At 40.2% G+C, this 23,681-nt stretch overlaps 1 protein-coding gene across 1 annotated transcript in view; it reads left to right on the forward strand.

Annotated features, from left to right (window-relative positions):
* Nucleotides 1-23,681, forward strand: part of Efl1 (elongation factor like GTPase 1) — a 144,666-nt gene that overhangs the window by 24,032 nt on the left and 96,953 nt on the right. Inside the window, exons 8-14 of the mRNA XM_008844450.3 lie at nucleotides 8,133-8,256; nucleotides 9,451-9,527; nucleotides 10,201-10,337; nucleotides 10,966-11,088; nucleotides 12,497-12,596; nucleotides 20,446-20,597; nucleotides 21,147-21,313. Coding sequence (XP_008842672.1) covers nucleotides 8,133-8,256; nucleotides 9,451-9,527; nucleotides 10,201-10,337; nucleotides 10,966-11,088; nucleotides 12,497-12,596; nucleotides 20,446-20,597; nucleotides 21,147-21,313 — 880 coding nt within the window. The remainder of the gene's footprint in view (nucleotides 1-8,132; nucleotides 8,257-9,450; nucleotides 9,528-10,200; nucleotides 10,338-10,965; nucleotides 11,089-12,496; nucleotides 12,597-20,445; nucleotides 20,598-21,146; nucleotides 21,314-23,681) is intronic.

The following is a 23,681-nucleotide window of genomic DNA, read 5'->3' on the forward strand; positions in this document are numbered from 1 at the left end:
TCTGGATGTTAATGCAAATTATTGCATATATTATAATTTGAGTTCTCCTTGTATGAAGTGCTGAAACGAGAGAAGTGTTTTAGGGTTAGAATTTGTTTGATTTTGTTGTTGTTTTGTTTTCCTTTTTTTAACAGGGTCTCCCTAGCCCCAGGTGGAACTCACTATATAGACCAAGTTGGCCTCAATCTCACAGAGATCTGCCTGCCTCTGCCTCACAAATGCTGGGATTAGAATTGGGATGTAAAACAAAAATATTTGCCTGTACATGAGGTATCTTGTGACTGGCACCCAAGTCTAACACAAAGTTTACTTATGTTAAACACAAAGAGTCTGAAGTAACATTATGCAACATTTTAAGTGTACCTGTGTTTTGACTGAGATTTAGTGTATGAGGTCTTGGGGGATTTTCCACTTGTAGTATTGTATCAGTACTTAAACAGTTTTAGATTTTGGATTTTTGGATCTAGGGATGCTCAGCTTGTAATAGTTGGTTCATTTTTTTGTTTGTTTGCTAGCTTTTTGTTTTGTTTTTTGAGAAAAGAGCTCCTTATGTGGCCCTGGCTGGCCTGGAACTCACTATGTAAACCAGGCTAGTCTTGAACTCAAAGATTCACCAGCCTCTGCCTGCCAAGTGCTGTATTAAAGCCATGTACCACCACACCCAGCAGTTGGTTCAATTTTATTGTTAGGAGTATTCTGTAGTATGGATTTACCACAGCTTATCCATTTACCCATTAAAAACATCTGGATTTGGGGGCTGGAGTGATGGCTTAACGGTTAAGAGCACTGACTGCTCTTGCAGAGGACCTGGGTTCGATTCCCAACACCCACATGGGTGGCTAACAATCATCCATAACTCCAGTTCCAGGGAATCTGACACCTTTTTCTAACCTTGGGCATTGCACGACACGGGTGCACTTATATACGTGTAGCGAATACTCTTGAACACATAAAAAAATTAAATATTTTTTTTAAATCTGGATTTTTTTTCCATTTGGGAGCTATTATAAGTAAAGCAGATTTAAACATTCAGGTACAGGTTTTTGTGTAAATATGCATTTTTATTTCTCTTGCATAAATGCCCAGAGGTTACAGTTACTAGGTCATATGGTAGTTATAAATTGTTGGTTTGGGACAAGGTTTCACGTACTCCTATGTAGCCTTTGCCTTCTTAATGCCAGGATTACAGGTATTTATCAACATGCTTGGTTGGTTTTTTTTTTTTTTTTAACAGTACTAAGTAGGGATCAAACCTGGGTATCGTGTGTGCTAGACAAGCACCCTACCAACTGAGCTGCACTCCTAGCCCGTAAATTTAATATTTAAAGAAACTACCCAACTGCTTTCCAAAGGGGCCTTTCATTTTATTCCCCTCAGCAGTCCCTGAATGGTCTACTTTTTCCATATTTTCAGCATTATTTGGTGCCATCTCTGTTTTTATTTTGGTTATTTTGATTGTGTACTGATAAGTTATTGTAGTTTTTAATTCATACTTCCTTATAGCTAGTGATGGAAAGTCTGCTCCCTTGATGATTTATCATCTCTGTGTTCTCTGGGATGAATTGTCTCTTTATATCCATTTTGGCTATTTTTTAGCTAAGTTTATACAGCTAAATTTTTCAGGTTGTGTGTGTGCATGCATGTTTGTGTGTATGTGTTGAGACAGGGTCCTCATGTTGCCCCAGCTGACCTAGAACTTGCTATGTAAACCAAGCTGGCCTCTCTCTCACAGAAATGCCTCTCCCCCCCACAAGTGCTAGGATTAAAGGTATGCATCACTACACCCAGCTCTTTAGAAGTCTGAATATGTGTTTTGCAGATGTCCTTTTCTCCTGGTCTGTAGTTTTTTTGCGTCCTCTTGACTGTGTCTTTCACAGTATAAAAGTTTAAATTTAGATGAAATTCAGCTTTTCATTTTTTCTTTTTATGTATTTTTCTTTTAGAGTCAAGTTTAATTATTCTTTGCCTACCTCACGATCCTAAAGATTTTCTCTGATTTCTGTTTATATTAGTATATATTAATAACACTTAGTGGGTTTCATTGTGACAGTTTCATATGTGTACATAATATTTTGATCTTATTTACCCCTCCCATTCATCCATTACATACTTTCTTTTGTAAAAAAAAAAAAAAAATCATTTAAATTGAATTTTTGTGAATTCTGTGTGTGTCCCTCTTATAATACCCCCTTGCTGGATTTCATATACTCTGGATTTCATATATTCTGTTATATATATCAAGGCCTACAGAGTCAAATTTGTGTCTCCAGATGCCCTTCAGTATGAAACCATCCACTGGAGCCTCATTAACCTACCAAGAGTCACACTCTTAACAGAGACTGACTCTCCCCTTCCCAGTAGCCATCAGTTGCCAGTAGTTCCCAAGATAGGGTTGGAGTTTCTTATCCACTTCCCCATGTCTATGCTGGAATTTTGTCTGGTTTGAGCTTCCATGAGACTTGTCCATGCTGTCACCATTGCTGTGAGTTTGGATGAGTAACTGACCGATTGTCTGGAAAGCTTGAGTTCCTTGTTTTCCTCGTTTCCTCATCCATCCCCTCTGGCTGTTGGAACATTTCTTCCTCTCCCATAGTGATCCCTGTACTTTGGGAGGCGGAAGTTTGGTGTAGGTGTACTATTCAGGGATAGCACTCTGCAGCCTCTGTTCTCTGCACTTTTCACCCGTGTAGCTTTCTGGGTTATTCCACCACCCTCTCCTACCCCCTTCTCCCATTAGTCTGCTTCCTCTTCCCAACTAGTCCTGCTTCACTCTCAGATCTTTAATATTTTTTATTTTTTACATTTAAGTCTGAGATTCATTTTGAGTTAATAATTTTGTATGCAGTATAAGACTTGGGTTGAGGGGAATATATTCTTTTACTCAGATACCAAATATTGAAAAACCTTTTCCTCCATTGATTTTTTTTTGTTATACTTTTGTCAAAACCACTTGGACAGAGAGTCTCTCACCCTGACTTCTAATCTAGTTTATCTTTTGGCAGTTTCTTATGTATCTTCTTGAAGTTTTTGTCCATTAATGAGAAAATACATTAACTTTTATACCAGTGTTAGCAGAGGCTAATATAGAAAGAAATTAACTTTATTGAGGATACACATATGCTAGGCATAGAGTTAGTCACTTTATTTGAATTATTTCATTAAATTCTTACTACTATCCTTTGAAATAAGTACTATTAACTAAGGCTTCAAAGCATGGAGTTTTTTTTTTTTTTTTTCAGCGTCACTGAGCTACCAAGTGACAGAACTGACATGAACATCAAAGTTGACCATACAAGGTCATATTTTCTACTATGGTACTTCTCTTGGATCTTCTCTATGAAATATAGAGAGCTACTAACCCTGGATATGTACATGTAGGGACCATTTAAAATCAGTTATAGATTATAGATTACCTTAGTCCACTTGGTACCTGAAATGTTATGGCAAACCTAAATAAATAGTAGGTAATAGGTCTACAGAGAGAACAGCAGTTATGAACCTGCTGAGAACTTCCCTTTTTCTACGTGCTTAGTAGCTTGGCATTGCACATCTTAAAAAAGAAGAAAACTGAGCTAAAATGACTTCTAAGAATTTCTTCCAAATAAAAAATACAATAACTAGGCATAGTGGCTCACACCTGCAACCCGGCACTTTAGGAGCCTGAAGCAGAAAGATCACAAGTTTGGGGACAACCTGGGCTATATAGTGAGTTCCAGATCAACATAAGCTATAGCCAAATCCTGTCTGCAAAAACGAAAAGAAAGTAAAACAATCATTCAATTTTATTAATTTACTAGTTTATGAGCATTCTGCTAGTGAACCACAAGGTGGAGGGCTTGTCCTTCACAATGATTTTCATACTATTCTTAGTATTTCGTCCTAATTTAGTCTTAAGTCTTACAAATTGAAGGAAGCTCACTGTGAAAGAAGGAGGACTGGGGATCCTGAATGGACAGAATAAGGATAACTTCTACCCCTATCCAGTTCTAAATTTTTAGGTATTACCAGTCAATAAGTGAATATTCTCCATGTTAGGCAAGGTCAGATACAGAGATGGGCTAGTACTTGTTCTCAGCCAGTTGGTAGGTTGGTTTAGGGGAAAGTGCTGGTGGAAGCGAAATCACTGGAGATCTCACCTTCCACTTGGCCTCCCCAGTGCAGCGGGTAGGGAAGGTTGGCAGCTACAAGTGTCACAAAGGGTGGAAATGAGCGCATTTCAAACATGCAGGTGGTGGTTCTGTGTTGTACAGTGGAGCATGAGTTAGAGGTGTGACCAGAGGATGAACCTAGGTCTGCTTCCTAAGTGTAGCCTTTTAATCAGTCAGTCCAGGAGACTGTTCTGGGTGAGAATACTTCAGTGGGTAGTGGCAAGAATCTTGAGTTCCTGTTTTAGGTAAGTAGGCACCAACCTATAGAAGAGGTACAGAGGAGAAGAAATGATGAAAACCCTTCCTAATAGTTTTGCTTGTCTTTGTGCACCGAAGTCCAGGAATCCTGCAGTTAATATTAGTCTACTGTGGGGCTTGGAGAACAAGCTCATTTCACACAGTGGAATTATCACCCAGCAAGACAGGCAAGAGATAGATTAGTAAAATTTCAGAATGTGTTCAGTAGGTCTTCTGAAAATCTGGTTTGAAATTATTTTGTAGAAAAAATTAAATTTCAAGAATAGAGAGGTTGTGCTAGAAAGATCATAATTATTCATAGTTAGTGACAAGATGAAATCACTAAACAATGGGGAAGGGGTCAGTGTGAATAAGCAAATTTTATGTTAAGCATGAATTAAAAAATGAAAAGGATCCAGAGGAAGAATGAAGAATTTATAAACCTGTATGTATGTGGGTTCGTGTGTCAACAAAACATGAACCAGAAACACTTTCACAGTAGTAGCATGAGCAACAGGACAGTTTGTAGTTTTGGTAGAGGCTTTTAGAGTATTTGTGAAAATCTGTAAGATTACCACTGTTAGAATTAAAAGCAGGGCATTTATCTCACATTATTATAAAAGATAAAAGAAAATATGACTCGATTTTGGTAACACATGTTAACATATTTTAAAATCCTAGACACATGAGACAAAAAACATACTAGAAATCCTCCTATCCAAGCAGTTGTGACAATAAATATCTGAAATCTTGTATTAAGGAGGAAAAGCATTTTAAAAGAAGGAAATTAAAACAATAATAAATCCAGAAGTTTGCAACATAAAAGAAATGTAAATGTAAAAGCACAATAAACAGAGGCTAAATACTGAAGGTTTGACTCAAATGTGTCAATCAAACGTGAGCAGAAGGAGGAGGAGCAAGACGCTCTCCTGTCTCTTCCACTTCCACCTCTCCTATAAGTGAAGAGAAAGTGAAGGGCTGACACCCATTTAGAAGAGTTCCCATGCTCTGACTGCCTGCCCCATTCACTGGTCCGTAAAAAGAGCCAGGTCTTCTCTCTGTTTTCCTGATCACAGGACAAAAAAACTTTCTTTGAGATGCCCACCAGGAGAGACCCTGACTTTGTCGCTTTCCACTTGTCAGCTAGGATTTTGCCAGACAGGTGGTAATCCTCCATTGAGACTTGCACATCCAATCCAGGACCTCTAGGCAGTTCCAAAGTTCTTTCTGTGGAAATAGAATAAAGCAGGCAGCCCCAGTACCCAGTCCTCAAGCATGTTCTCCCACCTGATCTTTTCTAGGAAGCACCGTTTCTCAGGAAGGAGAGACAGCAAAGCTCCATTTAGCACTTCTTCAATGGAAAGCCTGCAGAAGAAGAGAGAGTTTTCCTTTCAGAGAGGCAAAAACACAGTAATCCAGATGTCATAGAAACTACAGTTTTAGAAAATTAAACAAAAGAAAACTTCTCCTAAATAGCTATTGGATCAAGTTGAAAATGAAGTTTACACAGTAGCAAATTGCTTAGAAAGTAATCGACTCTTGAGACTAGCTTCAACACAGTAGCCTGTAACTGTAATTTGGAGTTTGATCTGATTGGGTGTTCTTTTCTCCCTTCCTTTGCCCTCAGTGAGAGAGGTCAGTGATTATTTTCAGCAGTCTCTAGAGTGTCTGCTTTTATTTCTCAGCCTGGTGACCTTTAACATTTCTGGTTCCCACTGTAATTGTTGACTTCAACTCCTGCAGTTGCTTAAGAATGTCACTAATGGGGCTTGACTCAGTCGCCATTACCCCCTGGGTTCCCACACTGCTACACTGGCTGACATACAAAGAATTGTCTGCAGTATGCTAACACTGGATTCCTTCCTCAATGAAGAAAATGGCAGGCATCTTTTCTTCTTTTGTTTCTATTTTTTAAATGCATATTTTTACAGCAGATTTGGGTTCACAACAAAATTGAGAGGAAGGCAGAGATTTCACAAACCCTTCCTCCACATAATATTCACTATTACCCTTGTCCTTCACTGTTGTGTCCATTTACAGTGAGTGATGAACACATACACCATTATAACCACATGCCCTCATGGGGTTCACTTGGTGCTGTGTCCTGTGTCATCATACCACACAGAATAGTTTACCTCTCTGGCAGTTAATGGTAACTTGGATCAAATTGAAAATGAGATTTGTATAGTAGTCCCACCTATTCATCTTCACCTCCCTCCAATTCCTGGCAACCACTGACATTTTTACTCTCCCCATAGTTTTGGAATGCCACATAACTGAAGTCAGTAATATGTAGCTTTTCCAGATTGGCTTCATTCACTTAGTAATAAGGTATCCATGGCTGTTCATAGCTTAATAGCTTATTTCTTAGTGTTGAATCATAGTCTTCTCTCTGGCTATACCACAGTTTATTTACTTTGGTTGCTTCCAAATTTGAGCTATTGTGAATTGACTGCTGTAAACATCCATGTGCAGTTTTTTACATGGGCATATGTTTTCAGTTTATGGAAAGGCTAAAATACCATTGTTGCATCACATGTGAATATATTCAGATGTGAATCACATGTGAATATATTCAGATGTTTAAGAAATGGCCATACTGTCTTCCAAAGTGGCTGTCCTAGTTTGCATCCCCACTAGTGATGAATGGGATTACTATTATTCTACGCCCTTGTCAACATCAGGTAGTGGCATTCTGGATTTAGGCCATTCTGATAAGTGTGTCATACAGCATTTTCCAACAGCATGATGTGGAGCAAGTTTATATACTTATTTGCCACCTGTATGTCTTCTTTGGTGAAGATACTGGCATGTGAGGAAGCATTTGACTTTATGTACTAACCTTATATACAACTTTACTTTAGTTATTAGTTTCAGTGATAATTTTGTTGGTTTGTTTTTTTCTACATAGATGATCATGTCATCCACAACCAAAGATAGTTTATTCATCTATCCTAATCACTATAGTTGTATTTCCTTGCTTACTACATTAGCTCAAGCTGCAGGTATAGTGTTGAAGAATGATCCTGAGAAGAGGATTTTTTGTCTTGTTCTTGAACAGGAATCTTCTAAGATGCTGGTACTTTGAGAGCTCTAGACTTGAACTTTGAACATACTGTTTCCCACTAAGAAGGTGCTTTCTTGGTTCTTTATTCTAGAGGATGCCCTGCACCTTGGTGCTGGTTGGCTATTTTCCCATGGTTGGAGGCCATAGTGGTTTTTCTTTAGGTTAAGGAGGGTTAAATGTGTATGTATCACTGATGATTCCAGGATGTTAAAACTCTTGTTTTGAAAGGTTCTCGTTCTAGATTCATTTGTTTTGTGAACAGCCATCTCTACAGCAGTGAAGATGAGTAATAAGCTCTGTGGTCAGCAGAGCTGTGGTTGGAAGCTGGAGCTTCTGCTTCCTTGCCCTTTTTTCTCTTTGTCAGATTTCACATGTGCAAAATTAAGGAAGGATGCTGTAGCCAAGATGCTGATTCATAGCGATACACAGGGTGTTGGACAACAACATAGTCTTTGGAGTCATACTGCTTGGGTTTGAATCCTAGCCTCACTCATTACCTGTTACCTGTGTAATATATTTGTGTGTCAGTATCCTTTTCTGTAAGATGGGAGTTTTGTAGGGTAGTTTAGAATATTGTTTAGTGATACATGTAAAGAATTTTGAACAGTATCTGACATAGAAATAGCCATATTTGTTAGCTGTACTTGTTGTTATAATATGAACTCTTGGTTTTCTTTCAGAATTGAGCACTTTGCCAGAATCTATAGTCAAAAAATTGGCATCAAAAAGGAAGTGCTTTTGAAGACCTTGTGGGGAGATTATTATATAAATATGAAGGCTAAGAAGATTATGAAGGTTGATCAGGTAATGTGGTATATGTCCCTTTTGGTTGTTAGCCATAGAAAACGTGTACTCTACCATCTTTACCATAAACTCAGCTTTAGTTTATGCAAAGAGTTTGTGAAGGATTTTATATGCCATAGAATTGGAAGGGGTATGAGTCTTATGTCCAAGAATTTTTATGTAAAGTTCCAAGTGCTTTTAAATGTCATGAGAAAGCTGAGTACCGTGGTATGTGCCTGTTGTCGTAGCTCTTGAGGAGGTTCAGTTGATCCTAGGAGTTTGAGGCCAGCCTGGGTTATAGAGCAATAATCTGTCTCAAAAAATAAATTATAATGCTGGTCGTGGTGGCACATGCCTTTAATCCCAGCACTTGGAAGGTAGAGGCAGGTGGATCTTTGTGAGATTGAGGCCATCCTGGTCTACATAGAAGTTCCAGGCCAGCTGAGGCTACAAGGAGACCCTGTTTCAAAACTAAATTGATTAAATAAATAAATCTTATTACGTGAACAGAAAGGTTTTTTTTTTTTTTTTTTTTTTTTTTTTTTAAATGCCCTAAATCTCAGATCCTAGGCACTTGAAGACACATTTTGCCTGGCATTCTCCTAAGATTGGACATGGTGTTTTTTTCCCATATGTTTTCATAGCAGGCTTTTGTTGTTTCATATTTTTTCTTACATGAATTAGTTTTCTCCTTCTACCATACGGGTTCTGGGGATTGATCTCAGATTGTCAGACTTGGCGGCAAGCCCTTTAAGTTCATATTTAAATTGCTTATAAATTTTAAACTGTATGTCCATTTTAAATAAAACAAAATCCACAATTTAAAATTTTTCCTGTTCTTGTGAACAGTTTTTCATTTTTAAGAACATATGAAACACATGAGCATATGAACATTAAATCCAAGTCTGTGACCCCCACACTTGCAGCGTGGAGTGTTAGCTCTCTGCTCGGATGTTCTGTGTATTTCTTTGATGGTAGTGGGGTGGCAACGGCCGAGTTGCTCATATTTTTTTCATCATCCCTGATTCCCAGAGAAAGAGAATGGTAGCTTATTGATTGTGGATTATTGACTGTTTAGAACATTACTTTTCATGTTTACCATTGAATAAATATTTTTGAGTAGAAATGAGCCAGACTGACAGTAAACATTGAGAATGAATGTGTGAATGTCTAGTTAATGTTCAGAAACTTAAGCTGATCTGTTCTTCTGTGTAGGCCAAAGGAAAGAAACCTTTATTTGTACAGTTGATCCTGGAAAATATATGGAGTTTGTATGATGCTGTCTTGAAAAAGTAAGACCCTTGTCAGATTGTTTATCTCTGGGCCTCTTTGGTCAGTGTCATTTTCCTTCCTTCTTTGTCTGATGAGTCTCAGCTGAGCTTGATGGAGACAATAAACAGAGCTTCACAGATGAGCTGGTTGTAGGGTTTGGAAACAGTATAAAGGAGTACATTCGATTCAAGTAAGGGAAATAGGAATGGAACAGCGGTGGGTTGTACCTGCCAAGGTGGTGGGAGAAGAGGATGAAAGAAGTGTTCACTCTTGGATATATGGTCCTAGTTCTTAAAATTACTAGTCACAATAGAAAAGATGCTTGATGTCTGGAATCAGCAATTGGGAACCTGGGAATAACTTGCCTGGCACAAGTAGAAAAGAAAGCTGGTTTAGTTAATTTGCTTTCTAAATTAGAATCAGAACTCTTCAGCAGTTATTGTAAAGCTGCTTTACTAGTTGACATAGCTTGCTTTAGGAAATTACAGTGCGCAGCTCTATGAGAAGTGCTAAAGGAGGTAATTTTGAAAGTGTGAGAGTAGAGGTTGGGGAGTCCCCTGCTGTGTCAGAGTCCCTTTACTTATTTATAGCTTTGTCTGAAGAAGTAGCACGCTAAGAAAAGAAGTCGAATAAGTTAAGCACCTTCTTCCTGCTACTCGTTCATGTGCCTTTTCTCTCCAATCTTTCCTATAGGGACAAAGAAAAAATTGATAAAATAGTGACTTCTTTAGGATTAAAAATTGGAGCCCGGGAAGCACGGCATTCTGATCCTAAAGTTCAGATCAACGCCATTTGCAGTCAATGGCTCCCCATATCTCATGCTGTTCTTGGTATCCTTTATTTTAATGGTTTTTAATGAAATGGTTTTGATAAAAAAAGAAAAAGAACAAAACAGTATCTCATTGGTAGCTGGGTAGCCAGGTAAGCCTCCAGAAATAACACATTCCAATCCAAAGTAAGTCTTTTTTGCGTAGTGTTCTACCGTGAAACTGTATTAGATACTTTAAAAAATTAGTATGCTAACAGTGGTCAGTTTAACGAGTGTTCTTTTCTAAGTGATATTTGCTTTGTAAAATAAAAATAGAGTAAATTAATAAAGTATATGATAAGCTGTTTTCACTACGACATGTAGAAGTGGATATTAGGTATATAATTTAAATAATTGTATTCTTTAAGATATGGGAGGCAGCTTACTAAGCTCTGTTGTCCTCATTTGTTCACAGGTGATCAGTGAATATCTCTGACCTGGGAACCCTATCTGAGCTTTAGAATCATTGAACACTCTGGATGGGTAAATGTACTTTGAGATGTGATTCAGAAAGCAGTGTTGCCTTATATATAGCTCAGGATTTTGATATAAACATATGAGGTTATCTCACTGTTTAGTGCAGGCAGTCACTTGTTGCCTTGGTGGAGGGCATGAACTCACAGTATGGAGTCCTTAACAACAGGCCTCAGCTATGGTGTGTCAAAAGCTGCCTAGTCCCCTTGATATTACATCTGAACGAGTGGAGAAGCTGATGTGCACAGGATCACAGGCATTTGACTCTCTTCCACCTGAAACCCAAGCCCTGAAAGCAGGTAGGAAAGATAAACGTATTGGAATATATGTATTGTTGACTGTCTTCGATCCAGGCTGTCTTGTTGTTTTGAATACTAGTTTACAAAAGGCCAGTTCGTCACACATCAAGTTCTACAAACAAACATCTTTCATGAATGACTATGTCACCAGTTTTTGTCCCCCTTCCCTTTCACTACAGCACTTTGCTGATTCATCTGGGTGGCAGCCACATGGCCAGACTCATTCCTACTGCTCTGATCTTTTCATGATCATGTTCTACCCTATCCTCCTAAACAGCCAAGCATATGTTCCCTGGGCCATGAAATCACTGCCGTGGCTGTCTCCCCCTGGACTAGAAAAATGGATCCAGGGACTATACTGCTTTTTAAGAGCTGCTTGCACACACACTCCCCAGGAGAGAGGAAACTGGCATTCCAGGCTCTGTGGGTTCCATGTGTTCACTGTCATTTTACTGAAATTTGTAACCCCTACACTGTAATCACTGCTATTGCCAGAGTCACTGTTAACTCTCTCTTTGGTAATCTAGTCACCTTATCTGACCAGATTTGTTAGTAGCATTTGCCCCAGTCAACAGCATTTTCCTCTGTGGGTCACTTCCCTTGCACATGCATCCACTTACTCTCTCTTCCACTTTCTTTTTTGGATCTTAGTCTTAATATTTGGTTCTGGTTCTTTTCCATCTCCCGGCTTTTGGCTTCGGGCTGTCTCACACAGGGTTCCCTAGACCTTGTCATCTCTTATCTGCAGTCACCCTTATGATCTCATCCAATCTCAGGACTTCAATGACCAGTGATATGCTCCTACCTTCCCCATCTGTATCTGAAATGCACAGGTACTTTGTGAACTCAGACTCGCTGTGTGCTCACTTGTTCCCTCTCTCCACTCCAAAAAAGCATGGCAAGTTTTACATACTCCAGCTCCCCAGTACTTCTCTTGGCTATTCCTGTCTGCTGAGTGTGAAGACCGTGGAGCCTGTGGCTCTGTGTTGATTTCACACCCTTGTGCCCAGTTTATCAGCAAATACTGTTTGTTCTTTTGAAATATATCCAGAATCCAACTACTTTCCAAAACTTCCATCTTTTTCTCTTCTCCAAGCAGTCATTGTCTGTCACCTGGCTTTTGTAAGATATTCTACATGTTTAGGTGGTTTTGTAGCTGTTTAATTGCTTTCCACAAAAGTCTAGGGGTTTTGGGGGGGAATTGGGGAGGGAGTTGAGACAGGCTCTCCCTGTAGCCCCAGCTTTCCTGGAACTCTATGCAGACCAGGCTCACCTGAATCCCACAGAGATCTGCCTGTCTCTGCTTCCCAAGTAGTGGGATTAAAGATGGTTATCACCATACCAGGCTAAGATCTAGGTTTTCAAAAATGGGAAAAATAGTAACATTTTTTTCTTCCTGTTTGTTTAGCTTTTATGAAATGCAGCAGTGAGGATACTGCACCAGTTATTATATTTGTTTCCAAAATGTTTGCAGTTGATGCTAAGGCCTTGCCTCAGAATAAGCCAAGGTAAGGAAAAGGGAAGTTGCGCTGGGCTAGGGACACGGTTTAGGATTGATTGGTGGCTATGTACCTGGGTGTGGATGGGAGGGAACTGATAATGCCACTCCTCCTCACCCTAGCCTTCAAACTGAGTTAATCTTTTGTCATATCTGTAGAAGAAAGCTGTTGAAATCACCTCTGAGATACTGACTTGAACTGATATAAGTTTGAAGACATCAGTGATAGTTATAGTAACAGCTTTTATTGAACATATCTGGCAAGATGTAGTGTAAACCCACTCCATTTCTAGTTATATTGACCTCAGTGGAGTTGGGATGTTGGAAAATCTGTTCTCTGTGTATAATTTGTGTGCCTACTGAGGTGACAAGTTGTGGAGAGGGATTATTTCTCAAGTTCAGAGTCTTGGGGAATCTACAAATTCTACATCATCTGCTCTCCATGTGCTCTCCTTCCTAAGGCTCCTGCGTCCCCTGCCCCTAGTTAGATCCTGGTCTTCTCTTATAGAATCATTGCAGTAACTTCTGGTCTGGTTCCCCTGCCCCAGGCTCTAGTTGACCAGTGCATGTCACCCAGCATCAGAGTGATCTTTTTCAAACCCATTTTTAAAACATTTTATTTTACATTTGTGTGTGTGTGTGTGTGTGTATACATGAATGTGTGTCACAGTCCATGTGTAGAAATCAGAGGGCAACTTGGGGTAGTCAGTTCTCTCCATGATTTGTGTTTTGAAGACAGAATTCAGGTTTTCAGGCTTGCCAACAAGTGCTTTCCTGCTGAGCTGTCCATCCAGCCCTTGAGAGTGATCTTTCTAAGACTTTGTTGTAAAGATTATGTCTCCTGCTTAAAAACTCTTAGTGATTCTCATTACCTAGAGAGGTAATGTCTAAAATGTGAAGAGGGCTGTTGTAATTTCAGTGACACTTATTAGTTGTCATGTTTATTTTAATATATATTTGGTTTTATTGCTTATTTATGTGAAGTGATAGAGCTTTTCTTTACACAAAATGAGATTTTAAGGTTTAATGAAGTAAAAATATTTGTCCATTTAAATAACTGTTAAGCAAATAATACGGAAAAGTGGCACCAATTATGAAAGTAATCTATGAGTGAAGTTTGGGAGTCACTGTGACATAAATTTGGCTCATCATGACCTGCCCCCCAAGCATATGTTTCACTAGATTGTTCTTTGCTTCTCTAATGTCTTTGCTGTTCCTCAACAAATTTCGGTTCTTTCCTAATACTCTAACTCATCTTAGAAAGTCTCTTTTTTCAAATAAAATTCTCCTTATTCTTTTGTTTGTTTTGGTTTTTGGTTGGGGTGGGTTGCTTGTTTGTTTGGACACAGGGTCTCCCTGTAGCCCCAGCTGGCTTGGCACTCCCAGACTGGCCTCAGTCTCACAAAGATCCACCTGCCTCTGCCTCCCAAGTGCTGGGAGTAAAGGTATGCGCCACCACGCCCAGCAAATTCTACTTACTCTTCAAGGAAAAGATTGTATATATATATTTTTAGGTTTTTCTTAGTGATCTGAACATAAGAAGCTTTCATAATTTTTGTTCTGAGAAGGAATGAAGGAATTAATGAGTGAAAGAATGTGTGGAATGAATGAAGAATGAGTGATCATCTGAATAAGGAAATATGGGAGTCAGTGAAGGATTGCATGGGTTTATTATAAATTAGCAAGTAAGTAAACAGTTGAAAATGAATATAAGTGTCCCAGTTAATATTTCAGTGCTCCATATAACAGCTTTTTTTTTTTTTTTTTTTTTTTTTTGTCTTTTTGAGACAAGGTCACCCTGGAGCTCACTTATGTAGAGATCCACCTGCCTCTGCTTCCCAGTGCTCCACTATGCCTAGTTGTGGAGCAGCAAATAAAAAATAACTTTCTTAATTGATTTTTTTCTTTCTTTTTAGAATTTTATGCAATATATTTTGACCATATTCATTTCCTCTTCACCTCTTCACCGACCCCTCCCCCCAGTTCATGTCCTCTATTTTTTTTTTATAGATCTGTTGAGTCTAACTTGTGTTCCCCAAATGCTCTTGGATGTGGGTCCATCGGATTATGGTCAACCTACCAGACATCACACTCTTAAAGAAAACAGACTCTTCCTCTCCCACCAGCTCCAGGGCTGGGACTTCTTGCCCTCCTCCCCCATCCGTGCTGGGTTTTTGTCTGACTTGGGCTTGCACATACGAACCTACAACACTTGTGACAGCATGTACAATTACCTCTGTCTCTTACAGTCTTTCTGCCCTCTTGTGCAATGTTCCCTGAGCCTTGTGAGGAGAAGGTGTGATACAGGTATTCCATTTAGGGCTGAGCTCTCCAGTGTCTTATTCTCTGCACACTGACCAGTTGTCAGTCTTTGTTAATCACCATCTGCATAAGCAACAGTTTTTTTTATATCCCAGGAGAATACTGGAGAATTTGAGAACGTACTCTTGAGACTTCAAATGCGTGTTTTTATCATTTAAATTTTTTTCTAAAGAATTATAGTAACTATGCCACTGCTATTAGTTTTGTGTTCTGTGAAATTTTTTCTTAAAATGCCATCATGTGTTAGTGTGTTTCTGGCACAACAATTAATCCTATTCTGTAAGGTGTTTTATTGAATATACTTCTCTACATGTGTATGGGACTGTGGCTAGACTTTCTCTTCTTTCCTCCTGATCTGTTTTTTTTTTCTGGGGCAAAGATCTGGCAGCCTGAGGGGCAAAGGTTGCATGTCAAGCCTTAACTACTCCTTTCTGTAACTAGCAGTTTGTTGCAGTTTATTAAGCTGTTGTAATATTACTATGGCACCATTGAATGTGCCACTTAGATCTAACAACAGTTCTTCAGTGTAGTATTTAGTGTTTCAGTTTGACTTGTGAGGAAATTAAAGAGCCTTAGGAAAAAAAGTGGGTAATGTGTTCTAGGTTACATAGCCAGAAGGAGGTTGCGCAAGTGTTTGAATCCAGGCCTGCCTACCTTCAAAACTTCTGGTCTTCCACAGTATGCTGTAGAATCTGTCTTCTAGCACCCCATCCTCTATGAGGAGCCCCAGCTTAAGTAAGCAGGCAGCTGCCCAGTCTGTTGGCCTGTTTTATATTCTCTGCCTTTGCTTTTGCTATTCTGAACTGTGTTTTATGTGAAACTCTTTCTGTGTCTTACCTGATGATGGTGCCTGTTACGTAGCATTTTGTTTGGAGTTTATCAGGCAGACCCTGATTTTGTCATCTCCCTGGTTTTGTGTTGTTCTGCTTCCTCTTTGAGAACCAGCTTCTAGTAGCCAGATGCTGCCTAGACAGATGCCTCTTTTCTTTCTGGGCACCTGCTCCCTGTCATTTCACCTACCTTGTAGCATGATCACCATCTGTATTGACTACGCCTGTTCTCTCTGCAACCCGTCCTCTGACCAGAGTCAGGCCAGAGTATGACCATTGTGCATAAAAACTCAAGCCTGGATGGGTTCTGTTGCTGCCTCTTTTCTTTCCTCTCCAAATCCACCTGCCAACTTTTTCTTTTTCCCTCCAGATCTACCTGCCCACATTACTGTCAGTCTCCAGTGAACATTCTCACCACTGGTCTTCTCTAGGACAAGCAACTACTCTCCTTCAGGAGATATCATCTGTCATTTGACTGTAGCCTAACCAGCTCATCACCTCTGGCTATTCCTTATCCATAGAGACTTGTTCTTGCAAATATTTGCAAATTCCTCTTTGCTCTGGACAAATACTGGATGCCCAGAAGATATGAATAATAACAACTTGAATATGAATGTGCGCTTTCCCTTTTTCTGTTTTGTTCCCTCTCCTATTGCTCCCTGTGTCCATAACAGTGAAAGGCACACAGTAGGTATTAACCAATGCATTTTATACTAACTGGTACTATAAAAGCTGATTTTTTTTTTTATTTTGTTTTTTAGACAGGGTCTTACTCTGTAGTGCAGACTATCCTGAGACTGCCAGTCCTCTTCCCTCAGCCTCCCAAGTACTAAGATATGAGATTATAGGTATGCACAACCACTCTCAGTTCAAATGCTGATTCATTCTGGGTCATAGATTCCAGACATTAGGATTTAATATATAAGGTTAAAACTGTACTTCTTTTCTAATGAAACCTAACATTCAAGTCCATTTTCTTAAGGTGATAATTTTGTCATCTTTAGTTTTTTTCTAAATGGGAGATATAGGTTGGTGATGGAGACTGTAGAGTTTGGACCACACAGATCCTTCATTTGAATTATGACTCCATAAAGTATCCTTGTTACTTTGAGCCAAGTTCCTTAAACTTTCTAAGTTTCCATATGTGAAGTAGGGATATACTTTGTTCTTCCTTTAAGTGCTATATGAATGCGGTGTTAACCAATTTCTGGACCAGTGATGAGCCCATTAGGGGAGCAGTTCCCAGATGCTGCCAGGTGTCTCAGGTATTCCTTCCTCCTCTAGAATAATAATAATAATATAGATACTGTGCTCTGCATTGGTGTTTTAATCTGTACTTTCTGGTATTCTTATGCCTGGGGCAGGGTGTGCAGGTGTGTGCAGGTGTGTATAGATGTATGTGCGGGCAGAGGTCAACCTCAGATGTTATTCCTTAGATCCCATACACTTTGTTTTTTGGGACGGTGCCTCACCGATAGGGAGCTGGGATCCACCTGATTCCACTTCCCTGGCATTGGGATTAGAAGCATGCACTACCCTCACAGCTTTTACTCCTAATTTTAGCAAAAGACTAGAGCAAAGAATGTTGAAGCAGAAATGTACAGCTTGGGGCAGAAGGGGAAGGGGAGGAAGGAAGACATGGTTGCTGATGATGCCTGAGAAAGAGACCAGAAGTGGATTTGTCAGCCACTGCTACAGAGAACAGAAGGGCTGCCATGACGAGCAGTTGTGAGGAAGCAGGGTGCATCCTGTATTGCAGGCGTCTAGAGCTTCCTGGGAAGAGGAGCTTGTCTCCTGCAGTGGTGGCGCTGGCATTCTCACCAGACTGCTCTCTCACTTCTTCACCTACAGTGAGATGGGTCTAACTAGAAGGGCCAACTGCTAGGTCTAAACTCTCCCTTTGGAAGGCAGGCAGCACTAGTTCCCAGTCCTGGTGTTAGGTTAGCAGGTATCTGAAGAGTACAGCAGCAAACATAAGTTAAAAACAGTAAAAAATTTAGGATCCTTGGCATCATTAGCTCCAAGAGTATGTGGCTACTTAGAAGGTAGGTAGACAGTGCCTATGCACTGTGCCTAGCTATGTGAGCTCCAGTTCTCCAAGAAAGAAGAGAGGGTGGGAGGGTCGGGGATGAGGCTGTCAGGCTAGCATCAAGGTGTAATGGTCTTGGAGTGAAACCAGAATTGTAAGGACAGTATGGAAGGGAGGGAGGCACAATGTTGGGACCAGCCACAGCAGTGCACCTTCAAGTGGGAGCGCACAGCTCACCCTCTAGGATTGTCCCAGCTATCTATCTGGATGCCCATGCTCAGTGTGACTGAAGTGATAAGTTTATCACATTCTATGGACTTCAGGGCCAGGATTGGACCTGCATTGTGTTGGGGTTGAACATACAGATGCCCACATGGGAGTCAAGTCCTAGGGATCTTTACCTCTGTTTTCTCCTTTCCAAACCCAGACTCCCAAATCAAGCACCCAGCCTCAACCTTGCCCTTTGTAAAAATCTTTTTAGTATTAAAGCTCCAACCAAGCACTTTCTCTGTGTCCTGATAGAAATGAGAGTAACTTTTTAAAAATTTATTTTTAATTGAATTTTTGCAATATACACACTGTAATTTGATGGTATTTAGATTCCCTCTTTGATCCACACCTCTCCTTATTATCTCCCACTCAATTTAATGTACTCTGTTATAATAAGGCCTATAGAGTCTAATTAGTTTTCCCAAATGTACTTTAGTATGGGCCCATCCACTGGAGCCTGGTTAACCTACCAGGAATCCCATGCTTGAAAGTGACTGTCTCTGCCCCTCCCAACAGTCATCAGTTGCCATGATTTCCTTAGACTGGGTTGGGGTTTCTTACGCACTTCTTCATGTCTGTGTTGGGATTTTGTCTTAATTTGAGCTTTCATGGGATTTGTGCATGCTGTCATCATTGCTGTGTGTTCATGTGATTAACTGACTACCTGCCTGGAAAACTCTTTTCCCTGTGGTCATCCACTACCTCTGGCTCTTACAGTCTTTCAGCCTCCTCTCCTGTAATGATCAATGAGCCTTGGGAGGCAGATGTCTGATACAGGTGTCCTATTCTGGGATAAGCAGTCTGTAGCCTCTTGTTCTCTGCACATTAGCCAGTTGTAGGTTTCTGTGTTATTCGCCATGTACTGCATAAGGAAGCTTCTCTGGGGAAAGGTTGAAAAATTGCATTAATCTATGGGTTAATAAGCCATTAGGAGTTAGTTTAATATGATAACTAGTAGAAAACTAGTATTAGGGTCTCCCCTATGTCCTGTGACCTGTCTAGCCTCAGGTTCCTAGACCTGATAACAGTGTCAGGTATGGGCTCCATCCTTTGAAGTGATCTTGAAAGCCAATTAAAAAGTGGTTGGTTACTCCCATAATATTTGTGCTACTATTGTACCAGTGGGCATATTTTTCCAGACCAACTGTGATTCACAGGATCACAACTGGCTAAGGCTGTTGATGATTTTTTTGTGGTAGCATGCATAGCACCTTCCAGCACTGTGGATGCTAGCCAGTGGTGATGAGGCTCTGAAGTCAGCACCAGCTTGATTACTCATTGTTTGTTCTACAGCTCACAGCTCATGTATATAGCAGTGTCTTCAGCAATAGGCTCTTACCATCCAGTCAGTTCTGGTGGGTAACCAAGAGCAGAGACAATAGCCAGGGTTGCTTGAGGGAATAGCTTCTAGAGAGGGAGTCCATTCCTGGCACTGAGGTTTTGGGGATTTCTTGTTTGTTTGTTTGTTTGTTTTTGTTTTCTGTTAGCCTTAACATCTAGAAGGGGCAAAGTCTCCCTGTTATAACTTCTTTTAATATCTTTTTATAATGTATATGTATATACTTTAAAAAGCTTCTATAGTGTTAGATTTCCATATGGCTTTTTCTAAAGGCCTCTAGTGTTGCTTGTCCCATCCCATATTCCCTCCTCTGCCCTCCCATTCCCCACCCAGTTTAACCCTTCCTAATCTAATGTTCCCTTTCCCCATCCATATCCCCATCCATTCTACCATCCCTCTCTGGACCCCCACCCCCACCCCACCACCCGGCCGTTTATTAGTTTCTTGAGCTCTCTAGTGAGTAACTTTTTATGAAAAAAAGTAACCATCATTTCCAACACTTTTCTCTCTCTGTTCAGACTGACCCCTGGCAAACACTCATTCCCACCTATCTACATGTTGCCTTTTCTGAATACATCATACACCCAACAGTAACTGATAGTTTTAATTTGACCTTTTAGTCCTGCTGCATTTTAAGTTCTCAGCCTGACATGCCCTTCCTTGTGAACTTTCATTCTCCATGAAGACCTATTTTTGAGCCTAAAAATAAACTTATTTCTCATAGAGGCCTTTTGCATGTTTCTCAGGATGTTCCAAGCCTTGGTATCTGTTACCCATTCCCTTCTTTTTTCCTGTTCTCGAGCTCTGTTATCTGAGAAAGGTTCTGTGCTGCTTAGGGCCATGGACACTTGTTCACTGGTTCTTAAGCTCAGAGCCACTGGGATGCAGCGTGGTTGCAGAGCCTGGCCTTCTCATTGCTGTAGCTGGGGAGAGAACTTGGAGAAGCCTCTCTTGGAAGGAATTGGGACTTAGCATCTTCCCAGCCATATGAGCACTTGCTCTTTCCCATTCTGAACAAACTGAGATGTTTGATGCTGCCAGATACTAATGTACTTGTGATGTCCTGTAGGCCTCTCACTCAAGAAGAAATCGCCCAGAGACGTGAACATGCGAGGCAAAGGCATGCAGAAAAGTTGGCAGCATCACAGGGGCAGGCACCTCAGGAGCCGACACAGGATCGGGGTACCCTTGAAACAAGTCCTCAGGGAGAAGAGCCAAAAGGTATAGCTTTCCTAAGCAGGCCTTTTTTTTTTCCCCCCCTTAGTTTTTATTTAGGAATATCTTTTATATATATATTTTTTTTTAAATTGAGTTTTTGTGCATTTCATATAACAGATCTTAATCAAATTTAGACCCCCTCCTCCATTTGTGCCCCCCCATTACCCTCTCCACTGGATTTCATGCATTCAGTCTTATATGCTAAGTACTATTTGGTCAAGCATTTATACCAGATGTCCCTCAGTACAAGTTCATCCACTGGAGTCTAGTCAGCCTATCTAGAGTCACTCCCTTAAAGAAGATCAGCTCTCCCTCTCCCAGCAGTAATCAGTTACCAATAGTTCGTTGGCTAAGGTTGGGGCCTCTAAGCAGGCTTTTGTGCAAAATATTTGATGCTTTTGCTTAGTTAGTGCTCTTTCATCATAGCTTTTATCAATAGTGTTTTTATTCTTGGACCAAACATACAATATTCATTATTCCTTCTGTGTGTACACACGGTTCCTGGGTTGAAGAGAGCATTCTTGGCACTGACTAACCCTTTGTGTCTGGCAGGTGATGAGCCTGATATGACAAGTGTGAACCCTGAGCCTGTGCCCCGTGAAGACAGCAACCAAGAGGCCTTCATTGCATTTGCTCGTGTGTTTAGTGGTGTAGCTCGAAGGGGAAAGAAAATTTTTGTCTTAGGACCAAAGTATAGTCCTGTTGAATTTTTGCAACGGGTAAGAGGAGTAAAACACAAGGTTCAAGGGTCTTAAAACTTTCAAACTGTCAGGACTTGGTGATGTCCTTGTTGGGGTATGGCCAGAACAGGACACTGAGTCTTTTGAGTCATCTGGTCAGTGACCTTGGTACATTTAGTATAAATATCTTGCTTAGTAGCATTTTGGAAAGGATACAAGCAAGTGAACCAACTTTGTAGACCTGTTTTAACATGTTTCTTCTAGAAGAAAGAATCATCTTGGGTGGAAGAAAGGACTAGTAAGTATAGCTGTTCCTCTGGTGCCAAGTCAGTGGCATGTCTTCAAGAACTTAGAGAGCCAAAAACTCAGATGCCTGGGCCAAAGGTATGGGAAACAAGTAGGTAATAGGTGCCATCTTCATGACCAGAATCCATTCAGGAGGGCTTAAGATCAGATGGACAGCCAGTATTGAAAAATACCTAAGCTATGGCAAAAAAAAAAAAAGAACCCATGGGCCAGAACTATCACAAAACACAAGATGCAGACATGGCAATTAAACAGTGATGGTCACGGGATAAGAAAAGTGCCCGAGGGCCTGGCACTCAGTCAAGATTAGTAGGAAGCAACTCAGCAGTGAGTGACATGACCCTGCAGGTGCAGAAGCATTTAGGCTCATGGAAGCTGCCTGTCTGTAGGAGAACTTGGAGAACATGGTTAAATGCAAGTGGGAGAGGGAGGGCTCAGCAGAAGAAAGTCTACCATCAGTCTCTGCCTACCTGGAACACACATTCCCTTAGTTTTAAAGCAGTTTATTCTCTGGAGACTGGTGCTGCATGGTGGTTAGGGAGGACTTGCTGTAGGCTATGGGAGGAAGAGTAGCACTTGGTAAATGCAGACTCATAGTTTATGGGAGGCTAAAAGTATTATAATGACATGTACATATAACAACCCATCTATGTCTTGGCATGACTATAATAAGTAGTTTATTGTTCTTCAGTCAGAGTTAAGTACTCTCTAAACTGTCCAAATGGTAAGGAGTTGTTTTATGTAGCGCTGACTTACTGTATTACAAATTCTATGAGCATGCCTATTTGCCTTCAGTATATAATGTAGTCTCGAGACTAAAGGTTGAAAATGTCAAACAGTTCAAACAGCATAAACTACATTGACAGCACAAAAGACAACATACTTCCTAGACAAAAACCTTCTAATTCTGATGTACTTTTTAAAAAAAGATGTATGGAGTATTTCACTCTGGAAATAAGTCCTACTCAGATTTTATGTCTGTCCCTTGTGTTATTCTTCTGTTGCTGTGTATTACAGATTACAACACATCTGTCAGATTGAAAGAGTATACATATTCAGTTTCTAACAGCTAGGAGCTAGGCCTAGCTTCGCTGGCTGTCCTTGGAATCTACAGCACTGTGGTCAGTGTTGTTGGGCTAGTTCTCCTCTGCAGGACAGACTGGAGAAGAACCTGCTTTCAAGAATGTGCACGTGTGCATACTACTAGGGATTAACCAAGGGCCTTATACATGACAGGCACCCTACCATGGAGCTGTATATCCCCAGGCCACTTTTTACTTTCATTTTGAGACAGGGTCTCACTGAGTTACCCAGGTTAACTGTGAACTCATTCTGTAGCCTAGGCAAGCCTTGAGCTTGTGTGGTTGGACCTGTGATAAGACCATTATCACAAAATTAAAACAATTTAAGTTATGATATTAATAATAATGTTGAAACAATAGCATGGTACCTGGATTATAGGCCTCTGTCACCATGCGTAATATATTCCTTATATTTTAAAGTTTCTTCCGGCTATCTTTAGAGCTACCCTGCAGAGATGTGATTATATCAGAACATGTACACTTAGATAGATTTTGCACTAAAAGGGCTGTCACTTTCAGGAGGCTTCCAAGTCTGCCTTAACATAGGAGCATCTTTCTATTTGGTCCTTTTGAGTTCACTTGCTTTTGCTCCTTTTCTGTCATCATTCTTTACTAGTGATGTTGGTTGTCTTAGTGTATGTTGTAGCTGAGACTTTTTTCCACCTAGTATTAGCACTGAGCCTATGGCTACCAAAGATGTGTTAGTCGGTTGATTGAAGTATATTCTGGATACTTGTATATGGAGGATATTTTTCTGAAGGCTTTATACACTCAAATCTTAAATCATTCATGCCAGTATCTCCTTAAGCAATAATACGAAGCAGGAGGACTCATAAATCCACTGTACTTGTGCATATTTTTTCAGCATGTATGCTCTGTCTTCTCATCAGTGTTCTAATATTTTACCATATGTTCTCTTCCAGATTAACATCATAGCATATAATTAGCAGGTGCTCAGCTTTTTCCTGGCATTTTTATCAGTTATTTTCATATGTTTCAAGGCACTAGCACAGTCCTTG

Source organism: Nannospalax galili, unplaced genomic scaffold (assembly GCF_000622305.1).
Source record: "Nannospalax galili isolate Female #2095 unplaced genomic scaffold, S.galili_v1.0 scaffold902, whole genome shotgun sequence".
Classification (NCBI taxonomy): domain Eukaryota; kingdom Metazoa; phylum Chordata; class Mammalia; order Rodentia; family Spalacidae; genus Nannospalax; species Nannospalax galili.